At 33.8% G+C, this 16,390-nt stretch overlaps 3 protein-coding genes across 3 annotated transcripts; all 3 read right to left on the reverse strand.

Moving 5' to 3' along the window:
• Window positions 1-202: 202 nt before the first annotated feature.
• Window positions 203-1,012, reverse strand: LOC125193696 (agamous-like MADS-box protein AGL104). The gene is made up of 4 exons (XM_089064208.1): window positions 828-1,012; window positions 491-544; window positions 369-387; window positions 203-268 (listed from the first exon to the last, which is right to left on the reverse strand). Exons 1-4 carry the CDS (start codon window positions 1,010-1,012, stop codon window positions 203-205), a joined length of 324 nt encoding a protein of 107 aa, XP_088920334.1.
• Window positions 1,013-6,645: 5,633 nt separating this feature from the next.
• Window positions 6,646-9,178, reverse strand: LOC125193702 (uncharacterized). The gene is made up of 7 exons (XM_089065050.1): window positions 9,149-9,178; window positions 8,986-9,009; window positions 8,813-8,874; window positions 8,623-8,722; window positions 7,944-7,994; window positions 6,917-6,990; window positions 6,646-6,832 (listed from the first exon to the last, which is right to left on the reverse strand). Exons 1-7 carry the CDS (start codon window positions 9,176-9,178, stop codon window positions 6,724-6,726), a joined length of 450 nt encoding a protein of 149 aa, XP_088921176.1. The 3' UTR covers window positions 6,646-6,723.
• Window positions 9,179-9,274: 96 nt separating this feature from the next.
• Window positions 9,275-10,107, reverse strand: LOC148932272 (agamous-like MADS-box protein AGL104). Its single transcript, XM_089063993.1, has 4 exons — window positions 9,923-10,107; window positions 9,563-9,616; window positions 9,441-9,459; window positions 9,275-9,340 (listed from the first exon to the last, which is right to left on the reverse strand). The coding sequence occupies exons 1-4, from the start codon at window positions 10,105-10,107 to the stop codon at window positions 9,275-9,277; spliced, it is 324 nt and encodes a 107-aa protein (XP_088920119.1).
• Between the last annotated feature and the right edge of the window lie 6,283 nt (window positions 10,108-16,390).

Genomic DNA, 16,390 nt, shown 5'->3' on the forward strand with positions numbered 1-16,390 from the left:
ATAAACAATTAAATTTCGATTTAAATTGAATTGAAGCATGTGTAAATAGTTTGTATTATTTACCTCAATACTGAACTTGTTTGACCAGCAAATTAGCAGGTGAATGAAGATCCATGTCAAGAAACGAAAGAATATCATTAAAAATAACAATAATTTCTGTTTTGTGAGAAAAATATTTCCTTTTAAACTTATCAAAGTGTCCTTACACTGCTATCTTCTCCAGCATTTCACCTTCATACTTCAATTGTTTCAGTTTTTGAGACAAAAACTACAAAATAAAATTTATTTGTCCATACTAATAATAAAAACAGATGAATTCTTCAATTGAAATAATATAATTTTTGAAAGCGTGGGAAATCTGTATGTACCTCTTGGTGATTGATAGGCCTGCAATGGAAACACAAATTGCAAGGAAACTTTTAAAAAATTAAAGAAAAGAAATGTATTTTACGAAAAAAATTAATAAATGGAAAACCTAACAACAACATACCCTCCTCTAAGCTCATCTGGCCTGTCAACAAATCGAAGTAGTATATCCTCAGTTCTGCAAGTAAAAAAAAAAAATAGTTCAATTGTAACACCATGTACAAATACACATAGATCTATAAAATTGTAAATCTTTTCTCACTTTTAAAACTATTCAGATTTGAAAGTCATTTTCTCGTTACCCTAAATCTTCTTACTAAATTTTGTTTCTAATAGGCAAGCACTAATTTTACCTCGTTGGCTAGATACGTGATCCTACTAATATCTTCAACCTAACTCCATTTTTTGCATTTTTTTTCTTGCAATTAACATAAAAAAAAAGAAAAAAAAAAGATGAAAACCTTCCATTGCTAGCGAAGCTAGCAAGGTGGCCAGACGGTGCAAACATGATGAGGGCGACGTCGGTGTCACACAGCACTGCAAGCTCGCCGGCTTTCTTGATGATGCCCTCCTTGCGCTTAGTATAAGTGAGTTGTCGGGAGGTGGGGTTTTCGATCAGCCTCATGGAGAGCTTCTTCCGTCCCATGGTAGGAGAGTCACTGACGAAAAAGAAGAAAGAGATGGGGAAGACCTAGAAAAGGAGGATGAGGAAGATAACAAAATGTGAAGACCAATGTGATTTTTGTAGCGTTTTATGCAAATAAAAGGGTAAATCTATACAGCCACATTATGGGCTAGAAATGGTATTTTAGTAAATGTTGAAGAGATGAATAGTAATAATTTCATTGTATTATTTAATGCTCAAATAAATTGACATTATTACCCTTTCTACTGAATTATAATTCCCTTTTCAATTCTTATATTATTTGATTTTATGTTTCTAATTTTATAATAATTTGCTATTCAGTTACATTTTACTATATTATGCGTAATCTTGTTTTTATTTTTTACTAATTTAGTTTAATTTATATTAGTACTTATTTTTTTTACAGTAGTTCGCATATATAATTGAGGTATTACAATTAGTTTCACATTATCCATTGGGGGCTTGATTCAGTTGATCAAAATTCAAATTTATTTAAATAGAGCTCAATAAGGAAATGTAAATTCGATTGAATCTAAGGTCTCCTTAACTGATGATGAATTGTAAATTTGTACTATACTATTCATATTATTGACTTACTATTTCTTACACATTGATTTGTATAGTACCATATTATTTCACACCTCACTATTAACAAAGATTGTTAATTTTTAAATTATCATACAGTATCACATTTTAAGTAAAGGGTAGAATAGTCCTAAATAGCCTATACTTTCTAGGTGCATTAAATTTGATTAGTGTGATCCAGTTATCTACATTAAAAAGCAAAATATGCCAGCTATAATAAGACCATTTAGCATCACTCAATGAAATTAGCCAATAGAGTATGTATGACCAAATGAAATAAATGTTACGCTAAGCCATAGTATAAATGCGCTATACGAGTGTATTTGAGGGAATTTGCTTTGGTTGTGTTATTGAGATTTGGTTGATAAGTGTTGCTTAACTAGTTTTTTAATATTTCTTTTTGGAGAAAAATATAATTTCTAATTGATTGTAATTAAATATACAATATTGAAAAACCAAAACTAGATTTGTATAGCACTTGGTTTTAAACATGAAATTTAAATGTGAGAGGGGTTTTCCAACGGCTTTATTTCATGTGAATTTCGTAAATATTATTTTCTATCTTTCAAAGGGTATAAATATGTTTTTTTTTGTTTATTATTTGTGCATTACTAGTAAAATCATTATTCAAGCACACATAAACATTATTAATAAATAAGCATTTGAATCAATTACACATATTTTTTCAGTACAACCTTTGTATCTATATTAAATGCATGAGTATAAAATTTAATGCAATATGGTGAATCTCACACGCACGTAAATGCATGAGTATAAAATTTAATGCAATATGGTGAATCTCACACGCACGTGTCTAACAATAGGACAAAATACGAATAAAAACATGATAGTACTACTGCACACGACATTGAAATGCGACAAAAACATAATAATTATATGCAGCGACGGACCCAGGTGGGGTCGGCCGACCCCACCATCCGCCGATGAGTGTCACCGGAAACCTCTGCAAATGGCTGCCGAGCCACTGCGCAACTCCTCATCCGACCCCACAAAATTAGAGATTTAAGAAGGAAGAGAGAAATGGATATCACCAATTGATAAATGAAAATGGATTAAGACAAGAAATTATAAGGAATTAGGAGAAAGATAAGCTTGAATCTGAAGAGAAAGGTTGAGAAGAAGCGGCAGATGAGAAAGGTTGAGAAGAAGCGGCGGGTGTGTTAAACCTAGAAGCTTTTTTTATTATTGTTTCAAGTTTCACAATTCTTATGCTTGTTTCTTTTATTCCTTATTTATTCGGAAAGGTGGAAAGCTGGTTGCATTATTTTATTTTGATTTTTATATTAACTGCTAAGTATAAATATAGATCAAAATTTTAGTTTGATTTTAGATTATATTATGAAATATTAAAAAAATGTTACTATAAAACACTTCAGTGATTTGATTTTCTTTAATTTTTATGAATATTTTTAATTTATAGTTTTCAGTTTGTTGTTAAAAATTTAAAAAATTAATAAAAAATTAAAAATTTAAAAAAATTAAAATAATTAGTATTTAAATAATTTATACATATTTTTTTTTGCATTGTATCCGACCCCACGATATATATTTTCTGGGTTCGTCATTGATTATATGCAAGATCTAATGTTATGTGGTAATCTCATGCGTATTTAATAATTCTACACAAGAGAGATCATATATGTACAAAACATAACAATGCGACAAACCATTAGCTTCTACGAATGACTCTTGTATTTTACTTTATCAGATGATTGTTATACTACATTTAATATCTAATGCAATATGGTAATCTAAAGTGTGACAATGTGACATAAAGAATGCAAAATGCGACAAAAACATAACATTTATATGTAACATCTAATGTGATGACACAATCTCACATGTACTTAACAATATAACATAAGATATACTATTAGAAACATACAAAAATATAATAATGCGACAAAGAGAATACGACAAAACATATCATTTATATGTAATATATAATGTGACGTCGCACTCTCAAGTGCACTTAACAATACAACAAAAGATATCAAAAAGATACATTAGTATAACAATACGACAAAGAAAATTTAACTACGTCAAAAGTATCATCGTGAAATTATGGCTTTTGTATCTTACTTTATCAAGATCATTATATTGCATTTAAGATCTAATGCAATGTGGTAATCTAAATCATGACAATGCGACCTAAAGAATGCAAAATGCGACAAAATCATAACACTTATATGTAAGATCTAATGTGATGACACAATCTCGCGTGTATTTAATAATACAACAGAAGATATTAGAAACACACAAAAAATATAACAATACAACAAAGAAATGTAAATACGACAAAACATACTCCCTCCGTCCCCAAAGAATTGTAAGTGGAGAATGGGACCCACCTCATAAGAGTGATAAGAGTTTTCAAAATTGGAAAGTGCATATTCTTGTGGGACGGACTAAAAAGAAAAGAGTGCATATTCTAGTGGGACGGAGGGAGTATCATTTATATGTAAGATCTAATGTGATGTAGCAATCTCACATTCACTTAACAATACAACATATGTATCAGAAAGATACAATAATATAATAATACGACAAAGAAAAATTAAATGACTCAAAAGTATCGGCGTCAATGTGGCTTTTGTATGTTCTTTATCCGTACGCAATAATACAACAAAACAAGACACAGTACGCCATAAGAGTTTGATATGTGACACATATATCCATCTAAGATTAAATGTGGGTATGTACGAATAATAGAACATACAACTCCAAAATATTAAATTATAAAATAACAATGTATAACTAATTGAAATATGAAAAATCTTAGTAGATGCCCTCTTTTTGCATTAAACTCATCTTGTTATCGTATAGTTTCACTTTTGACTTGCTAAAAAGTCAATATAATTTTTTTTTCTATTGGGAAAAGATAAGTTAATAAAATTTTCCTCAACAATAACATAAGCCTATGCAAAATGACGACGTATTATTGACTTCCAATTTTAGTTAATCCATAAACGGAGAAACACGTTCAGCTGAATCTCCACTGCTTACTATCATTGAAGGTTACTGTGTCAATCTTAAAATCACCAACCTTAGGATGACGAATAACACTAATGCAGTATAACATTAAAAGGACCATAGTGAGATAAATCTTTGTTGTTGGTTACTGAAAGATGAGATATAAGAGATTATTATTTCTAAACTAATATACATTGTCAAACACCGAAGGAACCACTAAGGGCCAATTAGCCACTGCTCCAGCAACGGCTTGGCCAGCACTGGAACCCCCGCCCCCCCCCCCCCCCCCAAGGTAGCTGGTTGCTAACCACACGCCGTTCGCACTCTTTCCCTATCTTCAATCTAGCTTAAGGCGGCAACACCATTTTTTTTCTTTAGAAAAGATGCTTTCTTATGTTAATTTTATGAAATTGGGCCTATGTTGGCCCATTTGAGCAATCTCATAGTGGCCTCATCAGGAAAATAATCCTCAACAAGGTGCTGCATTTTCACGCTCTCAATGCACATCGCAGAACCTCATATATTTCGAAAGAAATTACCTTTTACATTGCATACTACAATATGATGTGATCCCTTCTGCATATATTCCTATCTCAAATAAAATTTACCTATCTATACCCTTAACAATTCAACCTCATTATCTTCACAGTTATCATGACAACTAAATTATAAACACATACTACTAGCATTTTCTTAGTTCAATTAAAAAACACATGAACCATACTCTATAATCTATTGAAAATGCCCATCCCGCATAACATCATAGGATTCAAATTTTAAATGAAAAACTTCAACGTTACCTGAAAAGGGAAGTATTAATAGACTAGGGTGATATTCTAAATCTCGAATCATATAATTTTGTAGATTTGGGCCGAATAGAGAAAATTTGTAATATTGATAAAATTTCAATTTAATTACTTTCGCAATTTGAATAGGACTGACACAAAATAAAATGAGCTACTCTATGGATAGGATATATTGATAAAAAAATGTGAACTTTTTATGAAAAAATAACATTTTAGATATCCAAATTGGAAAAACACACACATTAAAGATGTCTAGACTAACAATTTTGACCATGAATGAACTAACAATTTTGGCCATGAATGAGCTCATTTTATGATACTATTTGAGTTACACATGAAATTATATAATTTAATATTATATGATGTTGTTTCATTGTTTAAAACATGAGTAGTTTTGGTTGACGTTCGATAATGTCATATAAGTAAGCTATCAAGTTATGTTAGTGCTGAAATCTCGATTAGTTGCATAATCAGAATAAATCAATAGTTAGGTGCAAAATTAGAACTAATCGACTGATTGGTAATTTGTAGATGATGTTGAATCTGGTATGCAAAACTAAAATTTAGCAAAAGTTCAGAAATTTAAAGATAACTTACCCAAATACTCGTGGAGTATTATCAAACGTCATAGTATTATCTAAATGTCATATTTGATAAAAAGAAAAATGTAGTAGTAGTATTATTTAATTTATTTGAGTTAAAAATATATAATTACAAAATGCAAAGTGAACATATACGAATATGTCACACTAAAAATAAGTCAACTAGCGCGTGCAAGTGTAGAAAAATACAATTTCATGAATAATATCAATGTTTGAATATAAAAAAAAACTGAAAACATAATTCGAATTTTGTAAATATAAATCGAAAAACTTAGAAATATAAATCTAATTTTGCAAGAGTGAAAGAAACAACAATGGCGAATGAGTGAAAAAAAGAAGGAAAAAATTTCGCAAGTGAAAAAAATAATTGATGTTAAACCAACGACCTAATTATTATCTTTTGTACAAGTAATATATCAATAAAAAAAATTCAGCCTATTCAAGTAGTCAAGTAGTAAATGAATATTGAGTATACATCGCCTCAACCTCTATTTAAATTTTGAATAAATAAATCATGCATATCATAGTTGAAAATGGCAGATTAAATATGAAAAGAATAACTGATTAGAAATTTATAATATGCCGAGTCTATTCTTTACGAGTATTTATGCACGACAATAGTTATTGAGTTTTCATAGTACTTGCAATGGCATATTTCAAAAAAAATAAAATCATTGTTTTACAGTATTTGTTTTTAAAATCGCAACACTCAAACCTCGACACCTCATATGTTCCATGACTTATTCCACATCTTATGTGAATCAATTATACCTAGGCTAAGATGAGGCCCTGAGCTTGATCCATTCTGATTTTCATCCATATTTGACCTCATCCTAAAAAATCAATTTTAAAAAATTAATTTTAATTTGATAATTTATTCATATATGATATTATATTTTAAAATAAATAAAAATTACCGGGCATGGTTTCCCTCAACAGAGTGATTAGTCAACGAAACTGCGTCATCCATTTGCATCGTTGCTGCCTGCACCTAAAAAAATATAAATTTTGTTCATGTACTACAAATTTTAATTAGGATATTGTACACAGAATTGGAATTGAAATTGAATTGGAAGGAATTGAAAGAAAATCAATTCCAAATCCTTTGTACACAGAATTGAAATTGAATTGGAAGGAATTGAATTCGAAAAATTGCGCGCGCGCATCTACGCATGTTGCACAATCATTAAATACACATACACACTCACTAAAAACATACTACGCTCACGCGCGCGAGCACACACACACACTACACACAGTCACTAAAAACACACTACACACATAGATAACTCAATATACACACACACTACACCACTCACAATATACATATTACATGTAATGTGTGTAGGAATGTGCATGTGTGCGACGTGCGTGAATGTGTGTGTGAATGTGTGTGTGAGAATGTGTGCAGTGTGTGTGTAATTTAACAAATATGTGAAATTCCATTACCTTTGACATAGAATTCAAATTGTGGAATTGGAGGATTTGGAATTGTAATTCAATCCAAATCTAAGAATTTTTATGATACCAAACATTGGATTTGGAATTGAAGGCTTCAAATCCAACTCCACGCCTTCAATTCCGTATACCAAAAGGAGCTTTAGGTATATGTGTATAGATAAATTGAAAATTTAAGGTATCTTTGCAACAAATACTCATGTTTATTGCACTTTCTGTACATAAAAAAGAAAGGTTATCTTCAATACAAAAACTTACAAACGTGCATATATCTAAGATAATATATAAAACAAATGCGAATTAAATTTTGTCAGATATTTGATTCGAAAATCATGAAAATTAGAATCTTCGATTAAATGATCTGGTTACAAACCCTAATTCTTGTCAGCCTCAATTTGTTGATAAAATTGATACGAGCTATTAAATAATCAACATATATATACATGTTATAATAAAAGAATATACTCCTATCAAATATTGTGTTACCTCAACATTTTCAGTCTTTTCGTGACCAAGTTGATTGCCTAGCAGTTTGGCCTACAAACAAGATCAATGCAAAGTTAATTATCCAAATTAAAATTTTGAAAAAGTATAGCAAATGCAATGATGAAGTAGTTTTAAAATCACATCACATTGTTTGTTATTAATTTTTACTAAAACATCATTGAATTCAGTTCAATTAACATTATATATACAAAAGCTACACTCCACTTATCTTAGCATATAAGGTTGGATTTTGCTCACTCAAGTTTATTTAGCTCTTAAAGCAAATCCAAGGAAAATATGTAAATCGAGAATGCATATTTCTCATTTATTTCTTTTGAATAATGTAAATGTACCCTCTTAAAAAGTAATAATGAATTTCAAGAAAATAAGATAAATAAAAAGAAGTAAAGTAAAATAACTACCATATTTATTTATTTTTAAATTGGATAACATATATACAGTCTTAAATATCTTTCCCATTCAAGAATGTGTATTTATAAAGAAAAAGTAAATATGATTGTTATTTCTCTTTTCCTCTTTACTTGAAATTGTTCCTATCCTTATTCTTTTATTCATATCTATTCCATTTAAAATTTGTAATCAATGAAAAAATTAATGAAAATTTCTGTTGGCTGATTTCAGAATCGTAAAAATCGACATTATAATTGAAAATACTTACCTTTGATGTCTGGATACGTTGAATAGCAGTTGTAAGAAACTGCTGGTAAACTCCTGCTTCAAGAGCTGAATTGATTTTTTCAATGTTAGGTTCGTAATATCTGCACATAATTAAAAATTAAAATGAATTAATTAATTATGAAGAAAATAATAAAGTGAAAATATACATTAGTACAATTAAAAATTCCAACCTCATTTTTTCCTGAGACTCACGTTGTTTCCTAGTGAGTTTGTCCAGTTTCTCTTCAAGTTCCTGTAATTAGCCAACTTAAATTAATATAGTTAAAATCAATTATATGTTTGTACAATCACCAATAACATTTTTTAAAAATTGTAGAACATTTTATAATTAAATGAAATTTACTTGATTGAATCTTTTGAGATATACCTTTAAGATTGAAGAGCAAGTTTAATTACTCAAAAGAACACCATAAAATAATATATACACAATTAAATTTCAATTCAAATTGAATTGAAACATATGTAAATAGTTAGTGTTAATTACCTCAATACTGAACTTGTTTGACCAGCAAATTAGCAGGTGAACGAAGATCCATGTCAAGAAACGAAAGAATATCATTAAAAATAACAATAATTTATGTTTTGTAAGAATAATATTTACTTTTAAACTTATTAAAGTGAAGTCAAAGTCCTTACACTGCTATCTTCTCCAGCATTTCGCCTTCATACTTCAATTGTTTCAATTTTTGAGACAAAAACTACAAAATAAAATTGATTTGTCAATACTAATAATAAAAACAGATGAATTCTTCAATTGGAATACTATAATTTTTGAAAGCGTGGGAAATTTGTATGTACCTCTTCGTGATTGATAGGCCTGCAATGGAAACAAAAATTGCAAGGAATCTTTAAAAAACTTATTGAAAAGAAATGTATTTCATGAAAAAAAATAATGAATGGAAAAACTAATTACAACTTACCCTCCTCTAAGCTCATCTGGCCTGTCAACAAATCGAAGAAGTATATCCTCAATTCTGCAAGGAAAAAAAAATTTAAAAAAAAAAAATTAGTTCATTGTAACACCATATACAAATATACATAGATCTATTAAAATCGTAAATCTTTTCTTACTTTTAAAATTATTCAGATTTGAAAGTTATTTTCTCGTTACCCTATATCTTCTTACTAAATTTTGTTTCAGATAGACAAGGTTTAATTTTACCTCGTTGGCTAGATACGTAATCCTACTAATATCATCAACCTAACTCCATTTTTATTTTATTTTTCTTGCAATTAACATAGAAAAATTAAAGAAAAGAAATATAAATAAAGATGAAAACCTTTCGTTGCTAGCGAAGCTAGCAAGGCGGCCGGAGGGTGAAAACATGATGAGGGCGACGTCGGTGTCACACAACACTGCAAGCTCGCCGGCCTTCTTGATGATGCCCTCCTTGCGCTTCGTATAAGTGAGTTGTCTGGAGGTTGGGTTTTCGATCCGCCTCATGGTGAGCTTCTTCCGTCCCATGGTAGGAGAGTCGCTAAGGAAAAAGGAGAAAGAGATGGGGAAGACCTAGAAAAGGAGGATGAGGAAGAGAACAAAATGTGAAGAACAATGTAATTTTATATAACTATGCAGCCACATTATTGAGGGCCAGAAATGGTATTTTAGTAAATATTGAAGTTATTAGTAATAATAATTTCATTGTGTTATTATTAATGTTTTTGCTATTTTCGTATTATACATTTTATTATAGTATCATGACATTATTCTTTTATATTCTCATGATTTCAATTTTAACATATTTAATAATTATTAATGCAACATATAACAATAATAATAATAATAATAATAATAATATTATTATTATTATTATTATTATTATTATTATTATTATTATTATTATTAGTGTAAAACATGACACGACACTAGTACACACTATACAGTAAAATTAATTTCAATAACTAACTATAATATCATATTATAGTATATTTACTTAATCTTGTCAAAAAAAATGAAAAGGAAAGATAAGCAAAAATAACAGGGTAAACATCTTCTAATTAGCTATAAAATATAATTCCTTAGTTGAATTAAGTAAAGGGTAGAATAGTCCTAAATAGATGAAACTTTCTAGGTGCATTAAATTTTACAAGTCAGATCCAGTTTTCTATTAAAAAATTAAATATGGCCAAGTATAATATGGTCATTTAATATCACTCAATGAAATTAGCCTATAAAGTTTATATGACCAAATGAAATAAATGTTGAGCTTAGCCATAGTATAAATGCACTCTTCTAGTGTATTCGAGGGAATCCGCTTTGGCAGCGTATTTGAGCTTGGTTTTTAATAATATTTTAAAAGGAAAAATATAATTTCTAATTGGTTCTAATTAAATATACAATATTGAAAAATCAAAACCAGATTTGAATAATAATTAAATTTAAACATAAAATCAGATTTGTGTCAGCGTTGTGTAGGAACCGTTGAATTGATCTAGAGTGTCATTATACATTGGCTGACGTACCACTATCGTGCACTCCTACGACATCAAGTGTCCATGCATCCAAGACTATTGATGTGCATATGAAACCATCGTTTAAGTACATTTACACTCATTGTGGCCTCATCAGGAAAATAATCCTCAACAATGTGTTTCATTTTCATGCTCTCAGTACAGAATCTCATATATTCTGGAAGGGATTACCTTATACATTGCTTACAACAATATGAGGTGATCCCTTTCGCATATATTCCTATCTCAAATAAAATTGACCTATATATACCCTTAACAATTCAACCTCATTATCTTCACAGATATTCATGACAGCTAAATTATAAACACATACTGCTAGTATTTTCTTATTTCAAGTAAAAGACACATGAACCTGATAAGGCTCGTTTCATGCATTGGTTTTGGGTTAAAATTCTGTGCATTTGGGGCGCTAATCTGTGTTTATGAGTTCAGTGCGTAGTAAATCTGTCGGACCTAGGAGTTGCTGTTACCGGACCTGACAGATGCAAAAGAGATTGAATTGAAGTAAAAATCACAAGTCGTCGTTCGGACCTGGGAGAATTAAAAGTTGGCGATAGGAGCAGAAGGGAGCAAGAGCATATTATTTTAAAGAGTCTCATTCAAGGGCAAAAGCATCTAACTACCAGAGGGATACCCTAGGGATCAAAGCCTCACATATATCAAGAGCTCTACCTTGAAGAACAAGACACCCACTTCTACACACACTCTTAGCTCAAGCTTTCGTTCCATGCCTTAGTTCCACACTTCAAATTTCTCATTTCGCCTGCTACGCACTTGGAGATGGAGTGATCCTGGCTACCGTGGTTCTCATCGTCGTTTTGCTGCTGTGTATCACCGCCTTGTGAAGGCGAAGAAACAATATTTACTTTGCTTTGTTTAGTTTGCTTTTGGATTCAAGTACTTGTTGGTTTTTAAGTTTCATAACTCTAGTTTCTGACTTTGATCTACTGGATTCGAACCCATTTCTCGTTATTATGGAAGTTCATGTTGGTTTTTGTTGGATCTCGCTGAGTTGATGTTTATTTCTTGCTTTTTACTTTCGTTCTTGTTTATTTTTGGATGTTTGGAGCTGAAATCTGTTGGTTTGTTGTTGGAGGTTGTGGATTTACGTATGGAGGTGTTTGAATTTGTTGAAGCGTGGTGGATTTGAGTTGGAGTTTCGTAGATCTGATGTTTTCTGTTTACGTTTGCATGATTATGGCTATTTACTTTCTGTTTCTGCATCCTTTAGGTCCAGTAGCGTAGGTCTGTTAGTTTAGGCTTTAATTTCTCATTTCAAGTTTAGATCTGAAGTTTGCTCTGTTTTCATGGTGTTTAATACTTTGTTTTATCTGCTATTCTCGTTTGATTCCCGATGAAGATAAAGTTGTTGGTAGTTAGAACCAGATCTGCTTTTGTCAGTACTTTCTGCACATGTACTTTGCTTTTTCTGCATGTTCTCCAGACCCTGTCAGTACTATTGGCATTGTCTTTTTACTTTTCTGCATGCTTTTCCAGACCCTGGTAGTTTAAGGAAACTTGTCCCCACTTTTCGCTTTATACTTGTCTGTCCAAATTAGGAAAGTCCGTCTAGTTAAGTTAACTCCAGTTGTCTTAGAATTTTAAAATATCTCGTTTCTCTAAAGTCATGCATGTTCCGTACGTTCTCATTTCTTAGACCCAGTAGGTAGAGTAAAGTTTTTTCCTATCGCTCAGACCCAGTAGTTTTAAGTTCTCGACCCACAAAATTGCGTGGCAGCAGCCAACGCCTTTTTCCCAAAACATCCTCAAATGCAGTTTCGTAACACCTTCGTTCTCGTCGGATCGATCCTTTACTTCCCTGTGCTAGTTGTAGTATAGTGGGTTGAGGTTTTTGAAGAAATAGAGTGCACCCAACGACCCCTTTCTGATAGTTTCATGATCTTCTAGCCTCTGAGACCTAGTCGAATCCTCTGGACCTGTTAGATCGAGTGAATATCACAACAATAAACAACACTACGTATCTCCATAGCTCTTCAAAATGATGCCATTGCCGGGGATGCATGGTGTTATTTGTGTGTTTGCGAATGTTTTGGTGTAAATAGTTTATGTATTATGTTTTCTTTTGTTTCTTTTTTCAGTTTATGAACAGGAGCTCCAGGTTCGGACACTGGAACAACTCACCTGGTTGGAGAAGCGCTCAGACTAGTTGGCGGGTCAAGGAAATGATATTCACCACCAGATCGGGACTTACAACAGGGGATCTAGTTCATCTGAGTTCGGAGAGCGACGAGGAGTCAACTTCGTCAGTTAAGAAGGAACCAAAGTCAACCTCAGAAACAGAGGAGGAAAGCGTTGAAGATATGGCCAACGCAGGCGATGATGACCTGGAGATCGGCTTGCTCACTGCCCATTTAGATGGCGAGCCAGCCCAGGCTATCGTCTCTACCCAGCGCCAGAGGGCGATCGACATCAAAACTAATGTGCTGGGCATTCTACCCAATTTCTCGGGTCGTAGGAATGAATGTCCATACGAATTCCTCAACGAATTCAGTAAGCTTTGCAGTATTCAGAAGAGGCCCAATGATACAACAGAGGAGGATCACCGACTACGCGCGATCCCATTTGCGCTGAAGGGAGAGGCTAACACGTGGTTGTTAAGGTTGCCACCCGACTCGATTCACACATGGAAGGATTTCAAGTTGGAATTCCTGGATTACTTTTTCCCTTCTAACAAAACGAATGCTCTTAAGAAGGAGATTCAGGAATGCAAGCAAGACTATGATGAATCGTTGAGTCAATACTGGTCCAGATTTAAGGGGTTGCTCGATGCTTGCCCAAACCACAGGATGATGGAAGCCGAAACCTACTATCTATTCTATGAAGGGGCAAAACCTGAGTCTAAAGACCTGATGAATGCCGCTAGTGGAGGAAATTTCACCAAGAGGGAGGTGAGCGAAGCCCGAGAGATCCTGGGAAGATTAATTGATGCAAAAAAGGCATACGATTCACCTCGTACCATCCTAAGGAGAGGAAGTGTAGATGCAGTAACAGTGCCAAGTGAAGAACGAATGGATGCCCGAGTGGATGCAAGGATGGATGTTAGAATGAAGCAGCTGGTGAAGACTATTCTAACCGCCCTGGGGAAGAACGACTCACCGGGTCCAACAGAAAAAGATAAACAGGCACTGGGTCCAGAGGATGGTTACAATTGTTACGGATCTCAAGGAGGGATGGATTGTCCAGCCCATATAAATGCCGTGGGAAATTGGAGCCAAAATAATCAGGACAGTAATTGGAACCAGTGGAAAATTAAAGAAGCTCGATGGAGGGACAATCCATGCTTCAGGTGGTCCAATGGGAATCAAAACCCTCAACTCCAGATTACTAACTCAGAAGGAAACCAAGGGAGCCAATCCAACTGGTCCGGAAGGAATCAAGAAGGACAGGGCAACTGGAATCAAGGAGGACAAGGTAATTGGAGTCAAGGAGGTCAAGGAAATCAGCCTAACTGGAACAATAGGAATCAAAATAACCAGGGAAACTCATATGTACCCCCGCACCAGAGGAACAACAACTATCAGGGACCAAGGAATCAGTACAACAACAACCAAGGAGGTCAAGGAAACTTTCGCCCGCACCAAGGGAGTGGACCAAATCATGGTCAAGGGCCAAGTGGTAGTCAACCGAACTCCAGGCCCCAGAGGAATCTGGATGATATGGTCCATGACCTAGTGAGTTCTCAACAGCACATGCAGAACAACTTACTGGCAAATAATGACGTAGTACACAAGCTCCAGGATGCTTAGCAGGAACACAAGGTCGTGACGAATCTGATGTCAAAGCAATTATCACATATCGCGACATCCCCTAGCGACATGCGAGGGAATGAAGGGAGAATTCCAGCCTCAGTAAAGCCACCAGGAAGGGCAAATGTCAGCCAGGTTACCCTGAGACCCGGGATAGCATATGAAGGACCCAAGTTGAAAGTAAATGATGAAATGCCAGTGACGATGAGCGAGGATGTTATCCACCTGGTCCAGCAAAAAGAAGAAGTTAGAACAGAGGATGATATCCAAGCCGGTGATTTGGGAAAACCATTACCTCGAATGGCTGACCCATTTTTCCTAGACCCGGAGCCTGAGGTAGAAACTGAAAAGGAGAAAGGAGAGACGGAAGAACCCTCTAAGGAAGATCCTACCAACGCAACAAAGAGAGTGAAACCTTTTCCCTACCGAGGGGGTGCCAAGAAGAAAAAGGATAACCCTGTGGATTTCATGGAGATCTTTGGAAAACTGGAGATCAATCTCCCATTCCTGGAAGCTTTGAAGCTGCCCCCGTTCAGCAAATTCATTAAGGAGTTCATTGCAGGCAAGGCAAAGTCCGATGGAAAGATCGTGATCGGGGATAATGTATCTGCAGTGATTCAGAAGAGGATAATGCCGTCAAAGCAGACTGACCCAGGTATGTTCACCTTACCTATCACTATAGGAGGTGTTAGAGTCGAGCATGCTATGTGTGATCTAGGTGCGTCTATTAATGTGTTACCGTTTTCCATATATAAAAAACTGGTAGGAGCAAGAATGACTGATACGAAAGTGGTGATCCAGTTAGCTGATAGATCATGCATTAGTCCTGAAGGAGTGTTAGAAAATGTGATAGTAAAAGTTCATAATTTTTTGTACCCTGCTGATTTCCATGTGATAAAAATGAGTGACAATGAAACTGCTGAGTCTAGTGGCGTTCTTTTAGGAAGACCATTTTTGAGGACCGCTAAGACTATAATTGTTGTTTTTGATGGCACCATCTGTTTAGATTATAATGGGGAGAAATTCACTTTTAGCATTGATGAAGCTATGAGGAAACCACTTGACGTGGAAAACCTCCATTTCTTTGATGTCATTAACCCCCTGGTCCAGGAATTTCTTGAGACCGAACTATTGCAGGAACATGTTGATGCCTCGGAGATGACTGAATCTATGAGAAAAGAAGTTGTGGGATGGTGTGAAGCAGTTATTAAGCAAGGGCTATCTGATGAAGAAATCACAAAGGCAATAATGGACTTTTGTGGTAAAGCAGGACCCCCCGGGTCCAACGGATCAGTCCAACTGGCCAGTATGGAAAAGTTGTCAGAGTTGGACGAGCTAGTCAAGAAAGGTATGGAGAAGAACCCGTTGCTCCCAGAAGTACCCCCTCCAAAGAGAGAGTTGAAGAACCTTCCTCCAGGTCTGAAGTACGCCTACCTAGGCGAAGACGAATCTCTACCGGTCATAATCAATAGCCATCTGACCCAGGAGCAGGAAGTCAAGCTATTGGAA

Source organism: Salvia hispanica, chromosome 2, assembly GCF_029641045.1.
Source record: "Salvia hispanica isolate PSC_SH4W2 chromosome 2, Shi_PSC_v1, whole genome shotgun sequence".
In the NCBI taxonomy this organism is placed as follows: Eukaryota; Viridiplantae; Streptophyta; class Magnoliopsida; order Lamiales; family Lamiaceae; genus Salvia; species Salvia hispanica.